Below are 26,550 nucleotides of genomic sequence, written 5' to 3' on the forward strand. Positions count from 1 at the left end.
ATATAAATAAGTTTAAAAATGTTCACTCTCTCTGACTCAGGAATTCCACTTTTAAGAATTTATCCTAAGGATGTTGATTTATATACAAAGATATTCATCTCAATATTATTTACAAAATAGAAAACAAAAAGCCCAGGGAGTCTCAAATGTAGGATCAAAATGATGGAATCTCATGCAATCATTAAAGTAATTTTAGAGATGAATACTTAATAATTTGGGAAAAACTTATATTTTAAGTTTTTAAAAGATACATAGCAGAAGAGATCATATTTAAATTTTGCCTAGTAAGAAGGCTGTATCTACAAAAGTGCTGGAGAGTAGAAAGGAAGTGATAATACTGGTTATCTATGATAAAAGGATATTATTTTCATTTTCAGTACTCATGTTTTCCATATTCTCTATAATGAACAATGAGGTAATTTTACAATAAAAAAACAGGTTTCCAAAACCTGACACTACCACTCCAATATTTTATAGACTACAACACAATTCCAACAGCAATATTTTGGAGCTAAGTGTGAGAGCAGGCAACCGCATTAGCAAAAATTTATTTCTAAAATATCAACCTTTTGTTTTCCTATTTCACAATGAATACTTTCAAAGATTCACACGGCAAAGCAATATTTTACTTTAGCCATTTTTTCAGAGTCTTCTGACATTGAAAAATATACCTGGGGGCTTTTTTTTACCCCTGGTTATGAACCACTGTTTTAATAATAGTTCTCCTATTAATAATTATCAATTTTCATTCATTCTGGTCTCTTTAAGAATGGTCAATAAAATCTTTATCATTTGCATATGCTATCTTTCTATTATTTTTAGGGCAGAAATGACACTGAGATTTAATATAGTGAACAGTGACTATCTCACTAGGAAATCATCAGTTGTGTGTTAAAAACAAAACCTTTCATGAAATGGACATTTGAGTTATAAATATATATATACATATATATCTATATCTATCTATCTATATATATACTATAATTAAATACACACACACATACATCTCTACTACCCCTCATAGAATTTTAATTCACTGTGATAAATTCTTGCAAGATAATACTATATTTTTCATTTTCTATTTGCAACACTGTTACTCTTAAATGTAAAAAGAGAATAAAAACATTCAAAGTACTTAAACATGTAATATGACAATTACTTCATAGTGCTTGTAGTGTGTACATTCAAGACAACCAAAAAATACTATCCAACTGCCATTCATTTGTACCAAAATATACTTGAAAAATTCTGATCTCTATATATTTTTCTATAAATACTCTAATTCTCAAATATTCTCTCCTTTTCCAAATTTATTTTTTTAGAAATATGTACTAATTATTATTAAAATATTTATTTGAGGGGTGCCTGGGTGGCTCAGTCGTTAAGCGTCTGCCTTCGGCTCAGGGAGTGATCCCGGCGTTATGGGATCGAGCCCCACATCAGGCTCCTTTGCTGGAAGCCTGCTTCTTCCTCTCCCACTCCCCCTGCTTGTGTTCCCTCTCTCGCTGGCTGTTTCTCTCTCTGACAAAAAAATAAATAAAATCTTTAAAAAAAAATAAAAATAAAATATTTATTTGAAAATAGTACTTGGCTTTCTACCAGCAGAATAAGAGAGTATTTCTATACCCGGTATTCCAGTTTTGCTTGCAGAGGTCTTTGTTCCACTCTGAGTAGCATTAGCTCCAGGGGATAAAGTCTCTGTGGGATACGTAGTCCCTAAAGTCTCCAGTTCGCCTCGATTTGAAGAAAACACCAAGTCCAGGGATGGCAGCTTTAGCATACATTCTACTCTTGATACTGGTAAACAGCTAAACTTGATCTGTGAGGGCTAAAAAGTGCAGAAAGCCAAAAAAAAATAATAAAAAAAAAGTTTCTAGGTACTAGTTAAAAAATTTCACACTGGATTCCAAAAAATACAATTAATTTCCATTTCAGTCCATTTATAGCAAATTATTTGACACTTTAAAGGACTTTGTGTTTCATGTCCCAGCTTTTTCAAACAGATATTTATTAATCAAATATTTATTAATATTATTAATATTAATCTGATTTATTAATCAGATATTAATCAAAATTTATTAACAAAATGGTATTTTAGGAATCACCTGAGTGAAACATATTTAGACATTTAGATAATTCAGAACATTAACAATGTCCTTGTTCATATCATACTTGTTCATAATCAAGTTTTAAAGGAAATAATTCCTCTTATACTAAAATTTTTAAAAAGCTATTATAATAATAGAAGTTTTATAAACTCTCAAACCTCCCCCATTACATGTGATCATCATATCTTCAAATGGCTAATACAAAACTCCATCCTGAAGCCCTTTTGGCCAAACTGCTACTGTAGAAAATAGTTTGAACAGATGACCATTAGTGTTTCTTTTACTCTTGAGATTATCAGATTTTAGTTGAAGGTAAACTGAAACCTGAAGTTTGGTTACAGGTAGTTTTCAAATATTCATTAATAAATGGACTCAATCAGATGCTAATACACTCCCAAAGGGCTATGGTTAAGGCTGCATTTTACAATAAATATTAAATAAAAATTCCATAACTTAGCAAAAATCTAACAAGGGTACTATGTGACTTACATCTCAATAACATTTTATATTTGCCCAAAAAGGACCTTAATGGCAAGAAATATAGGTGCCATAATAAAAAAGGGCATAAAATTAAAAAAAAAAGGGGGGGGTTTAACTTACACATTTTTATTTTTGCCAAAAAAGTATAAGATCTAAATTTTGAAAGACCAAAGATCTATGAACCTCCTCAGCAGAAAAGTAAATACACACATAAAATTGTACATATACTTCCCAAAGGTTCAGGTGATCGCTAAGCCATTATAGTTATACTAAAGGTTCATGAATCCAAGGTTAAAGAAGCTTTAAGGGAAATAATGTTGGAAATACTCAAACCTAAGAAAAACATTTTTCTTTAAAACAAAAAGTTAGAAATGAAGTATATCACCTGAACTCGTACATAAACCACAACATCTACAGGGAAGGAAGAGTACGCAGATGTTGAAGATGATACTAATGATGTTGTAGATTCCTCCAGAGGATCTGGTATTTCAAAATGTCCCATATCTTCATCTTGTGAACTGACGGCTGTTAAAATATTTAGTTTTATTATTAGGGCAAGGGCAAACTATTTATTTGTCCCATATCTTCATCTTGTAAACTGACAGTTGTCAAAATAGTTTTATTATTAGGGCAAGGGAAAACTATTTATTTTTTTAAAGATTTATTTATTTATTTATTTATTTGAGAGAGAGAGAGAGGATGCGCATATGGGAACACATGATGGGGGAGGGGCAGACATTCTGGGCAATCCTTTCTTGGGGCACCTGGGAGGCTCAGTCGGTGAAACGTCTGCCTTCGCTCAGGTCATGATCCCGGGATCCTGGGATCAAGTCCCGCACTGGGCTCCCTGCTCAGAGGGAGCCTGCTTCTCCCTCTCCCTCTGCCATTCCCCCTGCTTGTGCTCTCTGGCTCTCTCTCCATCAAATAAATAAATAAAATCTTAAAAAGGTCCTTTCTCTTATGCTAGTACTAAGATCAGGGATATGAACATGCAAAAACGTGCTTCTGTAGCCCATCATTCTACACAACTTTTCCTATTCAAACTTCTTGCTCACTTCTCCAAATTCCAATTCCCCTCCTATTATAACAAACACTGTACAAAGAAAATTAAGCTTTTCCCTCAAGAAGTTTCCAGTCTAGGAGGGAAGTTAATGTAGGAATTAAGGATGTTAATTTTGTCATTAACTAGCTGTGGCCATGGGAAAATTGTATGACCTCACCAAGACTTAACTTATTTGTAAATGAGGACTAGATGATTTCTCAAGTTCTTTTTCAGTTCTATAATTCTTGATCACTGAGTATATTATATAATAATATATAACAGTATTAAAAATCCTTCTAAGTAATAGAATTTCAAAATATTTGTCACCCAGATGGCTCAGTCGGTTGAGCATCTGACTCTTGATTACGGATCAGTTCATGACCTCAGGATCCTGAGATCAAGCTCCACACTGGGTTCTAGGCTGGGCATGGAGCCTGCTTAAGTTTCTCTCTCCCATTCCCTCTGCAAGCCCCCTCCCCAACTCTGTGCTTGTGCTCTAAAAAAAAAAAAAATTGTGATGGGAAAGTAAAAATATAAGGAAGATACTTACTTGTATAATTCCTTTCAATTGGTGTAATTGGGATAGTTTCCAGAGCTTTTTCCAGAAAATCTAATAGGCAGGGACTAATAACCATTTCTTCTGGCAATGACTGAAGTGCTACCCACGCATATAATTTGGCTGTTTTTACTCCTCCACTTCCTTTTCCTTTGGCTAGAACATTTACAAATGTGAGGTGAGTTTATAGTTCCCATACAACATATAATAATTTTGTGAGAAATTAGAACTATATATGACACTTTAATCAGGTGAAGCACCTTATACCTAGACGATACAACAATGCAATAAAAATAGCAGATTGATAGAAATGATATATTAATATTAGAATATAAAGATAATTAATGATGCATATAATAGTTATTCCTACTTGCTCTAAGTCACAAATGTTGCTTCAATTTTTCAAGTTTATAATTTGCTTAGCATCTCATTTAGCATTATTTTGTCTACTTAAGGAGATACAGAGAAATTTTACCAACAATATTTTGTGTTAAGTGAGGAAAAATATTTTCAGGCTTTCCTATGTTCCTGCTGTTCTTAGCTTGTAGATCTTTATAATGCCTCCCTACATGGACTGCCATCCCTCTTTCTTTCTACGTAACAAATATTTCTGTGTGAGTAGAATGAATATAATAGCTAACTAAGACTTAGCTAACTTTGGCTTAGGTTTCCACCCCCAACATATATTAGCTTTGTAAACCTAGTAAAGCAGTTCAACTTCTATGAGCCTGAACTTTCCTCATGTATAAAATGGGGATAATAATATCTGTCCAGCACTTAATGGGCATAGACGTCAATTCAAAAGTGATATAAAAATATTATGCATTATCACATTTATTAGCTATTTTAAAAGACTTATATATCAAATTCCATCTCTCAAATGAAACATTTTAACTAATTCGAGCCAGTCTGATATTCCCTTTTTTTGGAAATTCTACTATATATATAAGGTATCATTCATGTGGTGTGGTAGCCAGATTCCAAAATAGCTTCCAATGGCCCTTGCCTCTTGGTATTCATGCCCTTGTGTAGTTTTCTCCTGCACTGAATAGAGCTGACCTGTATGTTCACTAAGATATTGTGGAAGTGATGGTTTGTGACTTCTGAGGCTAAGCCGTAAGAGATACTGCTGCTTCAGCTATGTTCTCTTCTGGATCACTCCTTTTGAGGGAAGTCAGCTCCCTTGTTATGAGAACACTCAAGGAGTCCAGTGGACAGGCCCACGTGGGGAGGAACTAAAGCACCAGTTTGCCCACCATGTGAATGCAATGTGATGGAAGTAGATTTTCCAGACCCAGCTGAGCATTCTGATGACTACAGCCTTAGCCAACATCTTGACTGCAATGTCACGAGAGACTGTCAAGTTAGATTCACCAGCCAAACTGCTCCTGAATTTCTGATCCACACAAACTGTGTTTGAGGTTTTAAGCCACCAGGTTTGGAATCACTTGTTATGCAATAATAGATAATTAATAAATGTGGTTAAGACCAATGCACTTTGTCTTGAAAGTGTAAGTTTGATGTTTCCATCTAGATCATAAGCTCCCAAATATGAACTACATAAAAATTTTCCAAAATATATACAGATCTAAAAAGTTAAGTAAATAAACTATTTAGCATATTAAGTTTCTTTTCACACTGACATTCTAAGGTGATATCAGTTTGAAAAATAGCCAAAAGTCAGGCCACACTTCCATATGCTATTTTTATACAGTTGTTATTGACACATCTGATTTTTTTCTTAAACGTGAATTTGCAAGAAATTCTCAATAGAGCAAGTAGGTAATGACTAAAAAGTTAACAAAAAATAAAAAGAAAGTATATTTTCCTGAAATACCTGAGGGAATAGGTGGGGGTTGGGGAGGAAGTAAGGTGTTAGTCTTGCTCTGGACAGTGCAAGGTAAAGGAGGAGAAGGAGGAGATGGTGCACTATCTTTCATACCATACAGCTTGGACTCTTTAGAGAGGGTTCTTGGCAAGGAAGATCCTCTGGAGGCATTGGGTGATTCGGTCTTTAGTGTCTTGGAATTGTAATGCAGCTGTGTTAAGACAAATAAACTTCCAAAATTAAAATAATGAAGATGAGAAAAACATATGTAGAAAAATGTGAAAGAAAGTACACCAATCCAGGAGTCAGAAGACCCAGTTTCAGTTTTTACAAGTTAATGCTGTGATACTAGCAAGATTCTTCAGTCATCCCAGATAATTAGTTCCTTCTAGCTTTAATTCTAAAATCTAAAAAAATAGGTGTTTAATTAAGTTGGACTAGGAAAGGTTCGGGAAATGTAATGAATATCAATGCAAAAAAAACTTCTTACTGACAAATTTTAATGGAAAAGCTGTATAAAAGAAGTGGCACTTGCAATTTGGATATTCTTATGTTCAGAATATAGCTGTATCAGAGAAAATTGTTGGAACATCTCACTTTAATATAATCAGTAAAGGAAGGACACGTATGATAGAAAATAAACACTGCTAAGAATAATCTAATCCTAGACTTTAAGGTTTTTACCTTTACATCAACTCCAGGAATGTAAAATACTGTTGTTTCTAAGTCACTAGACTTTGTCTGTAGAGATGATGGCACTTTCTTGCCAGTCATTAAATGGGTGGTAGAAGCATAATTAGTTTGAAACTTCTTCTTTTTTGAAGGAGAATCTTGATCTAAACTCCTGGAACTTCTATCATAACTCCTATAAATAGAAAAATGATTTTTATCTTTTTAAAAAAAGGCATTTATCTCCTTTTGTTTAAAATCAAACTTTTACTTATACAGTAAGCGGAAAGTAAGCCTTCATTAATCAAGTTGAAAAAGGAAAGCTCATTAGCGCCTGGAGCTACACTGGCTAACACCATGCAGGATGATGTTCCTGTTGTATGCTCTGTAACTACAGAGAGCAGCCACCTTTAATCTTTCCTGAGGTCGCAGGTGTTTCACATGAACATATTAGGTTGAGCCAAATGAATTTGCCTTTTACACATAGGTAAAACCAGCTGAATATCAGCAATTTATTGTAATGAATTAACATGTTTTTTTATTATTATTATGTTATGTTAGTCACCATACATTATATCATTAGTTTTTGATGTAGTGTTCCATGATTTATTGTTTGCATATAACAGCCACTGCTCCATGCAATAGGTGCCCTCCTTAATACCCTTCACCAGGCTAGCCCATCCCCCCACCCCTCTTCCCCTCTAATCCTTACTACTACACTTGTAGGAATTTAACTGTTTAAGTGCCTTTTTACCTTCTTGTTTTATAACATCTCCCTTAGACAAAAAGACCATTTAAAAATCGTTTTGTTTTTTTTTTAAATGTAATCTCTATACCCAACACTGGGCTCGAACTCACAACCCTGAGGATCAAGAGTTGCATGATTTACTGACTGAGCCTGCTAGGTGCCTGTAAAAGTCTTTTATTATGAAAGGTTTCAAACATGCAAAAAGTAAACAGAACGATGAACTGTGAACCCCAAGGGCTCCATCTCCCAGATTCAACAACTGTCAGCAATCTGTCCCTTTTTTTTAATCGACATTTCCACCCACTCCCCATCTATCCTATCAATTATTATTTTCTTTAGCTCTTTTTTAGATTAGGAAAGAAAAGCAAAAATTCAAAGAAAAAATAATCTAATCTTAAGCCTATTTATACCACCACTTTTTCAATGCTGGAGACAAATGCTAAAGCTGCAGTGCATCCTGAACTGCGTTCTGGTACACTGAGACCTCTGTCCCCAGTCTCCCAATCTTGCTTTTTCTCTGAATTCATCAAAACTCTGAATAACCAAGATATCTTTGAGTACTGCACTGTTCTTTAAAACAGAAATGTACACAATACAAGAACAGAGGCTGAGAAATTCAGGCTTATTTAAAGGGGAATTACAAAGATACAACTCTTTTAATTAAATTGCTAGAATCTAAAGCAGAAATGCATTTCTAGTTGCCAGAAAATTTTATGCACTTGTTTAAAGAAATAGTATGTTATACAAATAACCACTCAAACTTAAAACTACGATTAAATCCACTCTTTAAATCTGTATTTTGGGACATGGGTGAAAAAGCTGTTTGTAATTCAGTGATACATCGTAGTATTTCTAACAAATGAAGTTATATGTACCCTTTTCTGACCAATTTCTTACCTTCTCAAGCTTATATCGTCATGTTCTTGTAGAAGGGTAGTTGGGTGAAGCACACATTTTCCACTATCAATTTCCACCCGTATATCAAGTTCAAAGTCAATATTTCTCTCTGTAGCTGTGCCACTAAGACTTCGGTTGACTGGAGCCGTGGGCCAGCGTTCTGTAAATAGCTGATGAACAGCAGCAAAGCCTGTTGCTTTTTTACGAGATGTGTGTCTAGAGAAAGAACAACTGATCGTTACATTGTATTAAATTGGAAGAATTTTCAACAAATTATTTCCCAATATGTAATATGAGCAATAGTCTGTAAATAAATTTCACTGTTTTATAAATTCATACATATGACTCAACTAGCTCATACTAACTGAAGTTTTTCCTAAGTTTGATGGAGTCACATTTTATCCAACAACCATGCATTCAGTAACTATTGTGTGCCAGGCAACATGCTAGGTGCTGAGGACACAGGCATAATCACTGCTATTAAGGAGTCTCAGTATCAATGTATGAACCACATTCCATTTGAGGAGATTCCATTTCTGCAAAATGTAAAATGCTATTTTCCTGATCTTATTAAAAGAACGAAGAATAGGGAAAGAAAAAAATAATGTCATATGGAGCTAAATTACATTAGTAAACCATGGCTATGCCTCTTAGTGTCACTCTGGTTAGGCACATTAAAATTTTTTTCTGTAAAATTTAATAGTTACACATAGTGCTTCAAAGGTCAGTTCTAGACTCTGAAATACCACCTATGGGTCTCAAAACAAAAAAGGCCACTTACGAGGGTTTCCTGTAAATATAAAACCTTTCCCTCTCATGGTCTTCATCCTTTTCATCCTTCTCAGAATCTTCACTAGTAGAAGACAAACTGTCATCCCGTCGGCCCTCTTCAGGTTGGAAAGGAATGCCTGATGAATAGCCTCCTGGAGTTTTGGGAGAACTGAACACGGAATATGACCCTTCACTATTTGAGGAGTAATGGGATGGACCTTCAATGGTTACTGACAAAAGGTCCAGTTCTGTCTCTTCCGGAAACTGAATGTAAAAAGAGAAGACATGAATCAGGTTCATATTATATGTCTCTTCTTAATAAAAAAAAAAAAAAAAAAAAAAAAAAAGAAAAAATATATGTTTAAACATTTACATGTTTAAACATTTAAAGTTCTCTCAGAGTTGAATTTCCTCACTCTGAACTGAAAGAAAGTCATATGAAATGGCACACCAAGGAAGGAAGCAGGTCTTACCACAGACAGTCACACTACTGACATACTAAAAATCAGAATGAAATTTTATGTTACATAAGCTTATATTATCCTGCTAATTAGTACATATTGTGTAATTCTGTAAGCATAAGTTAAACATGCTGTGGAGACAAAGCAAACAATGTGATCAACTGTAAATCAGAAGGGAAAAGAGCAATTAGCGACAGAAGAGCATGCAGTGTCGGTACAGAAAGTACTTCATGCTTCTAGATACTTTTTATAGATAGCTTTTAAAAATGAGTCCTAGATAGATGTGCCAGTCATTATGTAATTAAAGATGTCAATCAAACTTAAGAATACTATTTTTTAAGGTGAATGGTTTATTCACCTTATTCATACTTTATTATAAACACTATGTCACTGAGAATTGCACCAGGAGACCACTGAATTGAAAGTAGATCAACAAAACAAAACAAAACAACAACAAAACTTCCTATGATCTAATTTGTATTCCCAATTTTAAGAGTTGCTGAAATATCCTTTGAAAATGTGATAAGCCTTTGTAAAGTGTTATGTGCAAGGTAATGTAACTTATTGATGCTATTAGATACAAGAAAATCAGATACACGAAAATAGAGTACTATAATAAAAATTTCAAACATGCAGAATTCTGCTTTCCTCATTTTTTATATTATACATGTTATTTAGTAAATAAGTAAAACAGATATTACCAGAACATCTTCAATTTTTAAAAGAATCTGTGTAAATATCCCTTTGTTTTATATTTATTTTACATTTAACCATGCCTTAATGATCTATTTTATAATTTGTGATTTTTATATACTATTTTTTACAAATAGCATACACTACTATTTAAAAATAGGTCTTGAACCAATTCAAATATTAATGCCTTTAAGAATTACTTAATCATTGGGGCGCCTGGGTGGCACAGCGGTTAAGCGCCTGCCTTCGGCTCAGGGCGTGATCCCGGCGTTATGGGATCGAGCCCCACATCAGGCTCCTCCACTAGGAGCCTGCTTCTTCCTCTCCCACTCCCCCTGCTTGTGTTCCCTCTCTCGCTGGCTGTCTCTATCTCTGTCAAATAAATAAAACCTTTAAAAAAAAAAAAAAAAGAATTACTTAATCATTTCAAAATATATACATAAATCAAATCATTAATTTTACATCTGAAACTGATATAATGTCATATGTCTCAATAAAAAAAAAATTGGATGGGGAAAAATCAATTAGGAGAATCCCTCAATTCAATTCTGTAAATGATTTATTTCCAAATTCATTTTTAGAAAAAAAGGACATGTTTATCAAGCTCCCTATAATCTCATAGTTCTAAAACAAAATTCAGTTTGACTAAATTCAGTGTAACTACAGGATATGTACTAAAACTGTAGCTTAAGAGGGCAGGGAAACAAAATATATGTGGAGTAAGTGCCAGTTTTTAAGGTAACTTGACAGAAAATTCCTAGACAAATATTTATATACCTAGTGTACAGGTATACTTTTAAAATTTAATTTTACTTTCATGACTTACATTTAGGGAAAATTTATGGTTCATAAAAATGTTAAATTAACTTATAAGTCCTTGTGTAGCACATTTTCCATACTGTTTTAAATATAATTTTTAAATGGATTGTTTTTATAAATGTATGCTTTTTTATGCATATACAGAGACTCCAAAGAAATAACATTCATTGATTAATTTGTTGTTCTGAGAGAAGTTTGATTCTAGTTTCAATTAGTTAAAATTTTTTTTTAAGAAATGATTCATTTTGTGGTTGAATGTAGTGAAAAGAGATTCACTTAGGGATTAGCAAATAACTAATAAATAGCAGCTTTTGATTTACGATTTGGTTAATTTGGTAAGCTGATTTAGTCTTTAATTTTGGAGATTCAGTAATTAATATTATACAAAGAAATACAAAACTAAAATATATTCATGCAAGATCTTATAAAACATACATGATGAAAAAGAATTCAAACAATCTTAGAGCTTTATGTAAAATATTTTTGAGGTCTGAGTTTAGTATAAAACGAGAGGAAGACGTTTTGAAAGCAGATTTTTCAGGGTGGTTAATTAGTTTTAAAGCAAAATTTATGTTGTTCTTAATAAGTACCTGAAAATACCCTTCCCCAGGACAGCTGGATTGTGGCGTACTTCCCCATATTGTTTTTTTCAACTTAATTAAAATAAGAAAATATATAAAAACTCATGAAAAATAATAAACAATGGCTTAAAAGAAAACAAACATTCAAAAAACAAAAAAAAACATGTTAACATAAATTTTAATACATATAAAATTAAATATAACTTTAAAGGTGACCTTCTGACTTCTAGGTTTCTGCTATTACCTCTATATATTCTGAACTAAAATACATAATGAGATAAATACATAGAGTATAAACATTCACATTTACACTTGTGTAAAAGACCTAGTTTAATGTGGAGTTCAACTTGAAAGGAAAATTATTCAACAAAGTCTTTCTACCTAAGAGCAAGCGGTATGGAATCTTTATTCTAGGTGCAAAACACTAACATAAGCAGCACGGCTCTCAAACGATAGCACAGAGGCAGTGCCCTGCTGTCTAGTAAAGACACTTCATCCATCACAATCCACACTTTTAAAATTGTAGGCAGGAATTCGTATTTTGAAACTGCGTAACTACTATAATTTCGTAATTACTAAAAATTATTTGGCACTGTGTATCTCTAACAAATACTATTTCTCTTACTGTATCTTGGATATTGAAAGTTACTCTGGGTCCAGGAGAGGCTGCATCCACACGGATTTCAGGGAGCTCCTCAGTTTCTCCTATTCGAGAACTGGAAGTAAAATATAAAGTTACAAAACATTAATATTCTTTTTTTAATAAGTCTCTGGACTTTATAAAAGTCTAACAAATGTCAGTAACATTCTAAATATTTCTCAATATTTCCCTTAACCAAGGATTAAATTTTTGGTATCCCATTTCTTAATCCTTAGCATCCCATAAAAAAAACAACACTGCATATTTTGATTAACATGAGATTTTCTGAAACTGAATTATATAAAAAATTTATACTTCTTACTTTAAGTGCTCATTCATTAGTAAGACAGTATTTTTCTTTAATATGGAGAATTTTCATTTTTTTCGTATGCTAAATACGTATGTAGTCACGCCTTTTATAAAATGGCAAACTTACAGCAGCAGCTACTAATCTGCACATACCCATTTCTTTGAATAGTCTATAAGTTTATCTATAAACTTGTCTAAATAACAATGTATTTCTTTACTAAAAAGCACACAGTGATTGCGGTATAAATACAATAGAGGAATTCCTCAAACTTTTTAGTTTGACAGTATCCATTATTACTGGTATTTGCCTAATAAGGTTCATTTTTGCTCCCTTAATTATGTAATTTCCCCAATGAGAACATAATAATTTAGTAGTGGACCTTTGTAAAGGAGTCAGCAATTTTATTACTGGTTTCAGTGGTGGAAATATATATTACCTTGCCCTTTCCATTCGTTTAAGAGGAGGTCTTCCAGAAGCAGAAATGCTTTTTGAACGGCTATAACTTGGTTTGTAACCCAAACCCCACTTATCCTTTAGAGAAGCAGCCTAATGAAATGGGAGAGGAAGAGTAACTTTAGACAGTTGCTTATTGTCATAATATCTGACTACAGATAAAATATTCTATTTAACAAAACAGTATGTTTCCCCCAGGTCAATCACATGTTACTTTAAATTTGACTTTAAATGTCACTTAACAGTATAGATGGATCAAAGTAGAGTAGGACTCAGCTACTCTTTAGGCCTAATGTCAATTAGAACAGCTGTACAACGGAAATATGGTTTACCATCTGGCCTGAGAGAGAAAAGAAAAAGATTGGGAACAGGCATGAGGGGGTACAGAAATAAGGTGAGAAGAAACAATTTAAAAGAAGAGAAAGGCAAAAGAAAATGAGAATAAAAGGAAAGATTCTGGAAGAAAGCTGGCTCGGGGGAGGAGATGAAAGGGAGATCAGAGGAGAGGAGGAGGGAGAGAGAGAGAGGCTGGGGAGGGGGGACCATCGATCATCTCAAGGAGCACCCACGGGCACTCCTGCCATGGCACTCCATTATAGGAAAGAAAAGGAAGGGATGACCTCAACACTTTGTCTCCAAATCCCTCTTCTCCAAATGTGTAGTTGGGGGCTAGATATTGAAAAGATGCCAAGACGATGGAGATGTGGAATGCAAGAGGACTGAGGGGGAAGTGAGGTGAGATACATACTAAGAACATTGATGAAACTTTGAGAATTTCCCTAATTTTCTCTACCTAGTTTTATATTTAACAGTCAATTACCAAGTATAAACTACCTTATAAATAGTACATAAGCAGTATTTTAATTTTATTGCATGACTGTTAGGTATATAGAAGCAAAAATTTTAAACACAGACTTATGCATTACAGATCATCACTATCCATTTTTTGCCATCAGAAGACAGTGATGAATAACTTAAATTGGATTTTATCTGCAATTTGAATAAACAATTTAGAACAGTGTTCAAAGTAGGGTGTCTGGGAGTTTGGGCTGATCAAGAAAGTTCAAGCCAATGAAACCTGGATCCCTGCAACCTTTCCCCACTTCCTCTGGCCCTAGAAGCTCCGATTTAATGTTTTTTATGTATTAGGGTGCCACCAAAAAAAGTAGAGGGTTCTGCTGATTATTAAAAAAAAAAAAGTTAAGAACCTATCTTTTTTTAAAAAATTAGTTTTTCCACTAACAAGACCACCTTGAACCAAGGCAACCTACCTCCATTTGAATACATTTGAGAACTTTATTTCCTTAGAACTATATTTTTATAGTATATCTATCCACATATTTATTTCACTTGTTCAGCAATTGGACTAAATCCCAAAAAATGTGGTAGGACCTGGGGTCAAAGATAAATAACTTGTTGTTTCAGAGACTCAAATTCTAGTTAGGACAACTAAACGTGCAAAGAAAAGAGAATGAAGTGCTGAGAGTATATAGTGGCTGAGAGGTAAAGTCAGCTGTGGAAAATGGGACAGGAGTAGAATGGACATCTCCAAAGACTCATATTTGAGTTAGAGACTAAAAAGAAAGTATGGTTTTATGAAAGGGAGACAAAAGATAGTGTCTAAGGACAGACTGTAGAGTCCCACTGTTTGGGTTTAATATTGGCTCCATCGAGATTAATGGCTATATAACCTTGGTCAAATTTCTTGACTTCTCTCTGTCTCAGTTTAATCATTTTTAAAATGGGGAAAATAATACAAGCTACCTAATATGGCTATTGTAAAGATATAATGGGTTGTTAAATATAAAGTGCTTTAAACAGTGCCTAGTACATAGTACATATGAGATGTATAAATCAAGTAAACGGAGAAAGAGAACTTAAGCATGATCACAAAGTTTCATAAAGTAAAAAATAAAAGAATGGTCTACTCGAATAATAAAATTCTTTTTAAACGTTTACTCACTCGCATACTGGACCTCCGTAATTTCTTACGAACGTCTCTTCGAATATCATTCACTGCAACAGATTCTAACTGTTGATAACGTTGAATTTCCTGGTTTATGGTTCCTTCACTTGCACCTAATTTTCTGGATGCAAAACAAATATGACTATTAGTGTAAAGAGGTTACAGAGTAAGACTGATTTTTATTTGCTCCTTTTTCATTCTTTCACTTATCAGAATATCAAAGATTATATATGGATAGGCCAAAATCCTCCATAAAGTTAACACTCATACCTAGTAAACTGTAAAAAAAAAAAAAAGCGCTCTAATATTTTAGGAAATGTCTCTTCCCCACTTCTGCATTAAAAGCCTCTATGACAATCTCATGAAAGCTATAGACCCACTCTACAGAATAATGTCTATATGTAAAATTCTACATAAATTTAAGCCTCAGGTAAAATTTAAAGGGAAGAAGTATATTTTGCTTCAAGTCATTTTTAACCTGAGAGCAAAACTCAAACTGTAATGTAAGTCAACAGGAAAATGTGAATCACTGTACTGTAATTAATTTACAGACCAATTTTTAGATAATACTTTTCACTGTACAAAACGCACATATTTGTCTAGAGTCCCCGAATGCAAAAACCACACGCACAGGTGGTGTATGAAGATTAGAAAAGATGAGGCATGACTATCACCTTTTGGGAAAACAAAAATTTCAAAGTTTGACAAGAAGGATATTTAGTCTTCTAGAGCAAGTATTATTTAATCTACGCAGCGGCAACAGAAAAAGAAAAAAATTACCACCACCTGCTGCCCCCTCTCTACTCACCCTGTATGCATCTTAGTTCTAGAGAACTGCTAATACAAGCAGGCAAAAAAAAGCATGAACTTTGAATTCAAACACACCCAAGTTCAAATTCCACTTCTTTAATCTCTCTGAGCCAGTTTTCTCATCTCTAAAGTTTGGATAATACCATCTAATCTCACAGAAATCTTGCGAGGATTACACTGAAATAACATGTCAGATTCACAATTGGTACTTAACAAGTGCTAAATTTGTTTCCTGCCTTAAAAATCTACATTCCAGACATGTGTTGTAATGAGCACTGGGTGTTATATGCAATTAATGAATCGTTGAACATTACATCAAAAACTAATGATGTACTATATGTTGGCTAACTGAATAACAAAAAAATTACATTCCAGAAATATCAATGTTAGCATTGTTAACATACATTAACTCATATGTTACCATACACATGTGAAGTTATGTGTAGGTGTATATACACATGTAGAGATATGTATATGTGATACACAGTAAGTCATAAACTGCCCAGAAATGGGAATTGTGATGAGCGCTCGACCAGAACTTCATGCCTAAGTTCATCACTAATGGATGTATGATCTTAGGAAAGTTATCATACTTTACTGGACCTTGGTGATCTCACTTATAAATTAAAGAGGTTGTACTGGCCCAAATCCAGTTTTCTCCATATTTAAAATTCTATGATTCTATTATTAAAAAATATTATATTAAAGATCATTGCACATACTTAAGATCATCTATTACTTTGGCCTGTTCATTCAGTTCTCTGATATCCACTATACGCTTCATAATTTTTCTTCCTCTAAGTTCTCCTGCCTGGCTGCAAGATGCTCCTTGTCTTCGATAATCTACAGCTTCCTGAAAAATCAAAAGCATGTCTGTTAATACCACCCTTAGGTCACACAGCAAATCTATACTATCACAAAAATAACACCTTAAATCAAAGGAAGCATGCAAGAATCAAAGCCATCTATATCAAGTAAGATGATTGGAATTCTCCAGTGATTCAAATCCCTTCATTTTCACAAGGAATCTACATGGTTGCTACCTACGTTTCCCCATGAGTGAGCTCTGCATGCTTTCAAATGGGACTGGCTAGACTGAGGGGAGCCCCACATCTCTGGGTCACAAAGATACTCTGCAGGAACAGAATAGCGCTGATCTGGGGGCGTCAGGCCTAGCAGGTGATTTACAAGTCGCTGCCCAAAGGTGAGCTTGTGGCCATCTCCACTTACTGAACTTCCATCTGAACTCTAAATGATAAACAGTAACATTAATTTTTCGAAAGTTTCTTTCCAAGAACAAGACTATTTCATGAAACGATAGTTAAAAGATACTTAAAAATTTTTAAACCAATACCAGAACAAAAGCAGACCTACCACATAATTTATACTATAAAATATACAATATAGAGGGAAATACATCTTTTTAGATGTATACTTTGTGTGCATGCACTTTGCTTTTGAGATTCATTTTTTAACACCTTTATTGAGATCTAATCCACCCGCCATAAAATTCACCCATTTAAAATGTACAATTCAATGGTTTTGAGAACATTCACAAAGTTGTACAACTGTCACCCCAATCTGTTTAGAACGTTTTCACCACTCCCCACACCCAAATGAAACCTCATAGCTAACAGCAGTCTCTCTCCATTCCCCATCCCCAACTCTTCCAGCCCTCAGTAACCACTAATGTACTGTTGGTCTTCACAGGTTTGCTTGCACTTTGCTTTTAACATTAGTACATTACCTGTAGGTTAAGGTGCAAGTTTGCTGACAGTTATTATGAAAACTATCAATGATAAGACAATATTATAAAATTAAAAAACAACATTATAAAATATAGACACGGGGAACCACCACTCTCTTCCTTCCTCTACAATTATCAACTACAATATAATAAATAACGTTAAGTCAATCTTTTCCCTGTCTCAGGGTAAAGGCCAGTCCAGGAAAGTCTAACAGTTGAGTTTACTTACAGTGTGGATAGTGGGAGACATAGTATCAACGTCATCCTCATCTGACAGGTCAGCTATGTTCACTGAATTTAGATCGGCAATGTCATCTATGTCCTCCTCTCCTGTCAGTGTCGTAAGGGTATTGCCCAGAGCATTAAGTCTTTTGCCAATGTTAGGATCCATGTGGACATCGATCCCACACATTTTCCACAAAACATTGAGTGTCCATGTTCCAGCACTACTACTTTCTGTTTAAATAAAGAAGTGGCATTTTTGGTAAGTCTTGGGTACAGAAATCTAAATCAATCTATATTTAAGGAATAAAAAGAATGATGATGGCCTTGTGTAACAAATAATCTCTCTCACAGCTAGGTCTGGGATTGATTTCCCTTTGCAGAGTGTGCATCTCTTGTTTCCTCTGTGCAGCACCCTTCTTTCTCCTGTCAACTATGGATTCCCTCTTCTCCCCACTCCCAAATTCCCATGGCTGTAGTGGGAATTGCCATGACCCTCACTCATTAGCCAGAATTAGATAAGTAGGCCAGGTTAGAGTCAAAGTTCAAAAACTAAAAACCTTCCCTGGACTTCAGAAAACAATGGTCCCTCTCTAATGACTGAGGGTGAAGGAATGAAGCTCATGAGCTGTTGGCAGCCATATTTCCTGCCATGTGTAAGGAGGAGGTCAGCAGTATGAAGAAAATGAAGCAGCCAGAGAGAAGCAAAGAAAAGAGCCCTGATGGTGGCTGAAATCTTGGATCCAGGAGTTTCTGAGGGCCCCTGAATTGACATGGTTCCTTATCTTCACTGAGCTAGCCATTCCTAAGTTTAACTGTGATCTGCATATATCCTTTTAATAAACTCCCCCTTTTGGTTTTGAGTGGGTTGTTGTCACTTATAAACCAAAGACTGACAAAGACTTTTATGTGACCTTTCTCTAAATATGTATGTTTACCTCAGTCATCACCCTTTTCTTCTAACATTACTCCTGGAAATTTCCTAACCTTTTCAGTTTTCCGTCAGTCGGACCAATGGCCTTGTTACTTTCTGAGACAATTTACTTAGGATGAGCACCAAGGCTAGGCTTGGGGAGGGTAACAGGAAATAGCAAGGAGAGAAAGGAAATCTACTAACTTTAATCAGCCTCTACTCCCACTGACATTTTAAAAGCCCTTAAATAAATATCTCCCTTTAGCTTACCCTTACTTTATACCAAGTAAAATCAGTGAAAATTTACATTGTGCTATCATCTTAGTTAAGACAGGTTATAACTTCTAGAGTTATCTTGTAACCAGTTTCCTAAGACTTTTATCCTCGCTAATCCTTGACTTTCTTGCTCACAAAAATTCAATGGCTTTCCCACTGTCCACCAAATTAAGTCCAGACTCCTTAATTTGAGATTTAATATTTTTCCCATATTATTTTTCACATAACTCTGTTCCACCCAGTCTGGACAATTTTAACTAGACACTGTTTTCATAGATAACTAATATTCCGTCTGCCCGAATTTTCTGACACATACCCATCCAGTTTTTGCTTCAAAAACAATTTTATCTGTCAAGTCCCTGTTCAAATGCTTGTTAAATATTAAAAGAAGCTATCTCAGAGGCACCTGGGTGGCTCAGTTGGTTAAGCATCTGCCTTTGGCTCAGGTCCTGATCCCGTGGTCCTGGGATTGAGACCGCCACCGGGCTCCCTGCTCTGCGGGGAGCCTACTTCTTCCTCTGCCTCTGCCTCTCTCTTTGCCTCTCATCTCTCTCTCTCTCATGAATAAATAAATACAGTCTTTAAAAAAAAAAAAAAGCTTTCTCTGATCCTAGTATCCCTCCAAATTTGAAATTTTCTTTTCCCCTCAGATTTTAGTAGCAATCAGAATTTTATATTTTATTGAACTTACCACTTATTATAGCTTAGTCTTGCTATAGAGCCTTAACTACTTTAGAGTTTAAATACAGAGTAGAAAGTATATCTTATTTGTCTTTGTCTTTCCCAAAACTTTTTGCAGTATATCAGCAGGTGTCTAATAAATAATTGTTAAATAAATAAAAATATGCTGATATTATTGCAAAAATAGTTTTTAAAATCAGGGAACACCAGAATTAGTTTAAAGACTCTCTTAATGTTAACATAAAGGCTATACACATGTGTGTATATACATGTATTTATATATATATGCATAAAAAGGCAGAATTCTAATTCATATACGTAAAAAAGGTAATATTAGTCATGAACTTACCAGCAGCTGCTTGTCCTGTAGTCCTAGAACATACTTCATAGGTGCCATCTGGAACTACACCTGCACAAAAATCACCCCAAAAATAGTTTTCAATAAAATTAAGCTTGTGATTAAATACTGCACTATAATGTTTCACCCAAAGATTATTATCTAAATGTAAATAGAATCACTAGCCTCTTTAGGCTTCACTTCCTAATCTGCAGAATGAAATAGCTACCTTAGATGACTAGAATATTCCATATCTCAACATTTTCTATTTTATGCTTTTAAAAATTTAACTGCAGCTTTACCTTTACATTCCTCATGTGACAATACCTGGCCAACTCTGAAACTAGCTTCTTGATGTGATGACAACTTATGCCATCATGTGAATGGTACTTTGAGAATGTGTATGATTTAAAAATAATTTTCTGTTAATAAGAACTTTCTCATTTAGGTGACAGACATGATTTATCAGCCCTTTCTTTTCATGGATCATTTTATGAGAAAAAAAATGACTGACTGCTTTGATGTCAGTCTCATACAATTCATCTCCCAAGGTCATGGACCTATCCCTAGAACATTATCTAACTTTAATTCTGAAATACTTAGTACCACTTAGTTTTAATCTGCTAACTTCAACTTCAAAAAAAGAGGTGAACTAAATCAACAATTTTAAACAGTAAAGGGACATACCATCTTTGAAACAACCTTTTCAAAAAGTAAAGTCTAATGATGTGATTAAAACTTTCTCAGTAATCCTTCATAGAAACCAAATTTCAATCTAAACCTGACAGTACATAAATCTTAAATGAAATGTCCTTTTGCAATTCATTCTGTATCCTAGGTTGGTCGTCAAATGTTACTCCAATCTGAGTTGCAGAAATACTTTAACTTATTTTGGGAGAAAGAGTCTAGTAAGTGACAATATCTATTATGTGGTTTTTAAAAGATAATGCCAATAACTTCAAAATCTAAATTATATTTTTGAACCATATGGTACCTGAGCTTCACATAGAAATTACAGAACATGAGAGAACTGGATCTTGTCATAGGGTAAAAGATTGCCCAATTCACCTTTACAGTCATGGTTATAAATCAGAACAAAAGGAACTTAGATAACTCTTTCAAATCTAAGAATGCTAGAATGAAAAGCCCTGGGTGTTATCTGTAACTAATGAACCACTGAACACTACATCAAAAACTAATGATGTACTATACAGTGGCTAACTGAATGTAAAAAAAAAAAAAAAAAAAAAAAAAAAGAAAGTCTAAAAAAAAAAAAAAAAAGAAAACCCTCTGAAATTTGCGTAACATAATGGAGGCCAAACGAAAGCTAGTAAATAAAAAAAGGATAGAAAACTTTTAGGACTTTCAATCCCAAGAAGTGTCAGAGAATTTTTAAAAATGAAGCTTAGGAGCGCCTGGGTGGCACAGCGGTTAGGTGTCTGCCTTCAGCTCAGGGCGTGGTCCCCGTGTTATGTTATCTGTAACTAATGAACCACTGAACACTACATCAAAAACTAATGATGTACTATACAGTGGCCTTGTGTTCCCTCTCTCGCTGGCTGTCTCTATCTCTGTCGAATAAATAAATAAAATCTTTAAAAAAAAATGAAGCTTAAAAAAATTATACAAATTCATATATTACAGAGCCATGATAAATTAAAAAGGAATATTAAGATTTTTAGGAGTAGATCCAAATCCTCCAAGTGAGGAGAAGGGAATCATCTAGGCTCTTCCCTGTTGTGCCTATGGTCTCTGAGTCAGAGACAGAAGGCTGAGTTGGATCAACTGTTAGTCTGAATCCAGGACAGGAATTTTCCTGCTCTTTTGACCTAATGTTACCCACGTATTAACAGAGAGCTTGAAGACTTTCAAACTTCTCCTTCTTCTTTTTTTCCCCCCCATGCTACATTTTCAAACTTTTAATGGTTTATATAATTTTTACAAGTAAATGTTAGTAAAGAGTCTGATCTTTTCTATCTACTTATATGGTCCTTTGAATCCTACTTACAGATTATCCTTTCTAATTTTCACTGCATTTCCTAGAAAACATTATCACCCTATAGAGGCAATTCCACTGGGCCATCTTTTTTCTAGGGCCTGATTTTAAAATGAGCTGTAAAAAAAAAAAAAAAAAAATCCTAGAGTATAACTCTACTGTTCCTTGTTTTTCTACCCTAATTCAAACCTTTTTGTCAAAAACATTTAATGTCTGGGGCGCCTGGGTGGCACAGCGGTTGAGCGTCTGCCTTCGGCTCAGGGCGTGATCCTGGCGTTAAGGGATCGAGCCCCACGTCAGGCTCCTCCGCTGTGAGCCTGCTTCTTCCTCTCCCACTCCCCCTGCTTGTGTTCCCTCTCTCGCTGTCTCTATCTCTGTCAAATAAATAAAAAATCTTTAAAAAAAAAATCTAATGTCATTTATATTGTTTATTACTAATAAAAACTAATCTGCCCCTGTTATAATTTAGAATTCTTATATCAATAAAACAACTATTCAACTCCTCTGCTTCCCTTCCAAGACACCAAACAAAAAGCATGTCATAAAAACAAGTCATTTAGTGTCCTACAAAACCTCAAATAAACCATGATTAGCACAATTATCAGCATGTTAGTATTCTACTTAGTTGGAATAATATACACTGAGGTGCTGAGTTATTGTTCATATATTTTTAATATATGTTTTTGATTTTGATTCAGAGGCATATTTCTCATGCATTTTCCCTTTATAATAAACTGTTAAAGAAATGGTATTCTCCCTTTGCTTCCAAGTATATTTATCCATTTTTATGATAATAAAAAAGGCAAAGATGTCATCTTACTACAAATTAGTAGATTGAAATTTATTTTAAGAAAAAAACAGACAAAAGAGTTATAATGACTTTTAAAAATATATATAACAATGGTATAAAAGATTGTTTGTAAAGATTTCTGATGAAGGCTATTTTTGTTCTTGTGGATATTAGGCATAAGTACTTTGATATCAAGTCTTCTTAGTAACCCGAAGTATTTCACAGAAATCCCAGTATTTTACCTATGAATTATCTAAATGAGAAGCAGTCAAAACCAGAATTTCACCTATAATCTTATCTAAGTTTTAATCAAAATGGAATGCCAATACTTCAATTTTTGATATAAAAATAATGAAAAGTTTTCTTGTTCTTTAAAGAAGACCCAGAATTGGAGAGAAGATTTTCTTCCAGTGGAGAAGGGGGAAAACTGCTTAAACAACAGCATGCCAACTTTTGTAAAGTAAGTATTAATTTTGGTTTAGAGATTGGCTGAGGAATTTTAGCTCGAAACCTTTAATTCCTCAGAGTTTTTCTTTATCAGAAGATTAATGATGATTTATTAACTGCTATAATATTTAATATATTAAAATAAAAATAAACCCATATACCTTCAAAACTGTATATAAACACAGCTTTAGTTACGCCCAACCTTGAGTATTATAGAATCAGAGGAATTCACACAAGTTACACACTGTAACTTATAAATTTAGATACGTGAATATATTCATATCAATATTATTTTTGGCTGAAATTCCTGTTCCTGGTTGTTCTGTTATATGATGAACTGGATCTTGCACATTTATCACTTTCTTTGAAGACCCCCACAGAGCAAAGATGCTTTTTCTGGTCATTCAGGAATCAATTACAGGAAAAAATCAGGCAGTAAACCCATCTTCAAATGTTATACTATCAAGAAGAATGCCTAGTTGATTCACTTACCCAAACTATTGAAAGCTTCAGTTTTTCACAAATATGACCTACCTTTAACTAGAAATAGCCCTTATTTCACAAAATCCAATAACATTCCTACAGCTAAGCATCCTTTGATTTTACAAATGAAGAGACTTTTTTTTTAATTAAAAAAATTCTAAACCTCATGAAGAAAATAAAAGACACTCACAGGCATTCATCACTAGATCACCACGAATTTCTGGTTTCCAGTCATCCCACGACGTCTCAAAGCCATCAGCAAAACGAATACAAAAGTTTTTGAAATGCCCTTTACTAACCAGAGATTCTGAAGAACAAGCAGTGATGAGAGTACTTTCAATGGTCAATACTAAAGCAGAACCAATGTCAAGGTCTCCAGTGTGATTAGACTGCAAAATATATTAAAAAATAAGACAAAAGATAGAGCGTTTTAAATTTGGAAATTCTCACAGGATTCACAGTAATAAAAATTTAGAAAAAGTCAAGCCTGGAAATCATTAAAAAGCAGCTTAGAAAGATGTCTACTTTTAAAAATTAAATTGTTGAAGTGAATACATTTGTCATGTCCATCTTTTCTTTTTTTTTGTTATATTCAATTAGCCAACATATAGTACATCATCAGTTTTTGATGTAGTGTTCAACGATTCATTAGTTGTGTATAATACCCAGTGCTTACCACATCACACGCCCTCCTTAATACCCATCACCCCCCTCCCTTCTGTAACCCTCAGTTTGTTTCCCAGAGTCCACTTTGTCTCCCTCTCTGATTTCTTCCCATTCAGTTTTCCCTCCCTTCCCCTGTGGTCCTCTGCACTATTCCTTATGTTCCATATATGATATGGAAACCATATGATAATTGTCTTCATCTTTTCTTTTTTAACTCACAAAAGGTAGGGGTGCCTGGGTGGCTGAATCGTTTAAGTGTCCGACTCTTGATTCCGGCACAGGTCATGATCTCAGCGTTGTGGGATCGAGAACCAGATGGTGCTCTGAGCTCAGTGGGAGTGTGCTTGAGCTCCTCTTCCTCTCCCTTTGCACCTTCCCGATGAATCTGCACGTGTTCTCTCTCTCAAATAAATAAATCTTGGAAAAAAACCCACAAAAGTTTAATTATCTAGTTTTTTGGGGTTTGTTTGTTTTGTTTTTAGAGAGAGAGAGAGAGCACGAGCAGGTGAGGGGGAGAGGGAGAGAATCTTAAGCGGGCTCTCCATTCAGTGTAGAGCCCCGGCAGGGATCCATATGAGGCTCCATGTGGGGTTTGATCTCACTACCCTGAGATCATGACCTTAGCCGAAAGCAATAGTCGGACACTTAACTGACTGAGCCACCCAGGTGCCCCTAATTATCTAGTTTTCTATCTCAAGCTTCTGTTTTAGTGATGGCAAACATTCTAACAATCACCTATGATGTACATGGCTTTCCTAAGCTCTGTCCATAATGCCATTAAAAAATTACCATTCTTCAACTCCTGAGGCATAAATATACTACATGTTGGCAATTCTTGGCTCAGAGCTTTTCCTCACAATGTCTTGCTAAACAAATACCAAAAGATAAATTCATTTGACAACTGGTTACAGGTTAAGGTAAATTTTAACAGTAAAACAGACCCCTGCATTTGATATAATTGTAACTTCTTAGGCCTGATAGGGGTTTATTAGAGCCCCTTTTTGTCTCATACGCATGTTCATAAATTATGAAAATTCTTGCTTTATCTGGTATACATAACTTGGAAGTCTCATTACCATCAAATATTGCAGCTTAAAGGCATTTTGAAATTCCCTACCCTATTTTAGATGAGGTTACTAAACATTATTAAATAGTATTCTTAAATGTTCTTTTGCTTCTATTTTATTAACAAGTGTATGCCAAAGACTTACTTGCTAAAAAACAAAACAATAAGATTCTGAAAACTAAGCTGCTTATTTTTCAAGGTAGAAATTAATATTTATCAGATGGGTATCAATCTCAACACAATTCTTCAGCAGAGTGCTTCAGAGCAAAGTCTCATGAGATTCATATGTAATACACTATGGATGAATAAAGGCTGAAGGAATCCAATCTTACTTGCTGTTTACTAAACTCAAGTTATAAACTGTTAATCTGAAAAATTATTATATTCCATATACACAGAAATGGTTAGTAGAATGTTGTGCTCTTAATCTTGGACTATAATTTGATTTTTTGTACCTGTGCTGTATTTGTGATGGGCAGGCATATTCCCAGATCATTCACAGTGAGCTGGAGGAAGAGAGTCCCAAAGGCCTGGGCTGATGTTTGCTGGATACCCGGTAGCATATCTACTACTTCCTTTGTAGCCATATGAATATCTTTATGTAAAGCCATTCGTTGTTCATTCCAGTTGTCATAGGCAGCCTTATAATTCAGCCAAAACAGCACAGCTTTTTATAATTAAGGCGGGGTGGAAAGAAAATTAAAATCGAAGCTGTAAAGCTAGAAGGCAAGTAAAACTCAGTAGCTGCAAAATCTGGTTGATTAATAAAAATTACTCCCACGAGAAAATAATAGCATTAGAGTTAGAAAGGGTCTAAGAGGATATAGTCGATTTGACAAATGAAAGCAGGCAACTGCATAATGGCTGAAAGAAGGAAATAATCGAGGTCCATTTGTTCATTTAACAAATTATTTGTGAAATGCCTTTTAGATGCTATGCACTAGGATTCAATAGAAATGAAATGAAAACAGAACATGGTTCCTGACCTTATACAGCTTACTGTTACTACTGTTAAAAATTCTTGAAGGAGAGGTACCTAACAGTAGGAGTATACATTAAAAAGATATAACCTAAAAGAGAGGCCAAGACATCTG

General features: G+C 34.4%; 1 protein-coding gene across 6 annotated transcripts in view; it reads right to left on the reverse strand.

Moving 5' to 3' along the window:
* Positions 1 to 26,550, reverse strand: part of KIAA1109 (KIAA1109 ortholog) — a 193,467-nt gene that overhangs the window by 22,375 nt on the left and 144,542 nt on the right. For 4 of the 6 annotated variants that reach the window (XM_034661658.1, XM_034661659.1, XM_034661660.1 and 1 more), the window contains 16 exons: positions 25,912 to 26,123; positions 23,915 to 24,113; positions 20,021 to 20,080; positions 17,809 to 18,035; positions 16,555 to 16,685; positions 15,020 to 15,143; positions 13,040 to 13,149; positions 12,279 to 12,369; positions 11,663 to 11,725; positions 9,110 to 9,363; positions 8,329 to 8,544; positions 6,699 to 6,879; positions 6,024 to 6,225; positions 4,181 to 4,342; positions 2,974 to 3,113; positions 1,627 to 1,828 (listed from right to left, as the gene is read on the reverse strand). In XM_034661658.1, coding sequence (XP_034517549.1) covers positions 1,627 to 1,828; positions 2,974 to 3,113; positions 4,181 to 4,342; positions 6,024 to 6,225; positions 6,699 to 6,879; positions 8,329 to 8,544; positions 9,110 to 9,363; positions 11,663 to 11,725; positions 12,279 to 12,369; positions 13,040 to 13,149; positions 15,020 to 15,143; positions 16,555 to 16,685; positions 17,809 to 18,035; positions 20,021 to 20,080; positions 23,915 to 24,113; positions 25,912 to 26,123 — 2,574 coding nt within the window. The remainder of the gene's footprint in view (positions 1 to 1,626; positions 1,829 to 2,973; positions 3,114 to 4,180; positions 4,343 to 6,023; positions 6,226 to 6,698; positions 6,880 to 8,328; positions 8,545 to 9,109; positions 9,364 to 11,662; positions 11,726 to 12,278; positions 12,370 to 13,039; positions 13,150 to 15,019; positions 15,144 to 16,554; positions 16,686 to 17,808; positions 18,036 to 20,020; positions 20,081 to 23,914; positions 24,114 to 25,911; positions 26,124 to 26,550) is intronic. The other 2 variants (XM_034661661.1, XM_019804439.2) reach the window with 2 other exon arrangements.

Source organism: Ailuropoda melanoleuca, chromosome 5 (genome assembly GCF_002007445.2).
Source record: "Ailuropoda melanoleuca isolate Jingjing chromosome 5, ASM200744v2, whole genome shotgun sequence".
NCBI classification, from domain to species: domain Eukaryota; kingdom Metazoa; phylum Chordata; class Mammalia; order Carnivora; family Ursidae; genus Ailuropoda; species Ailuropoda melanoleuca.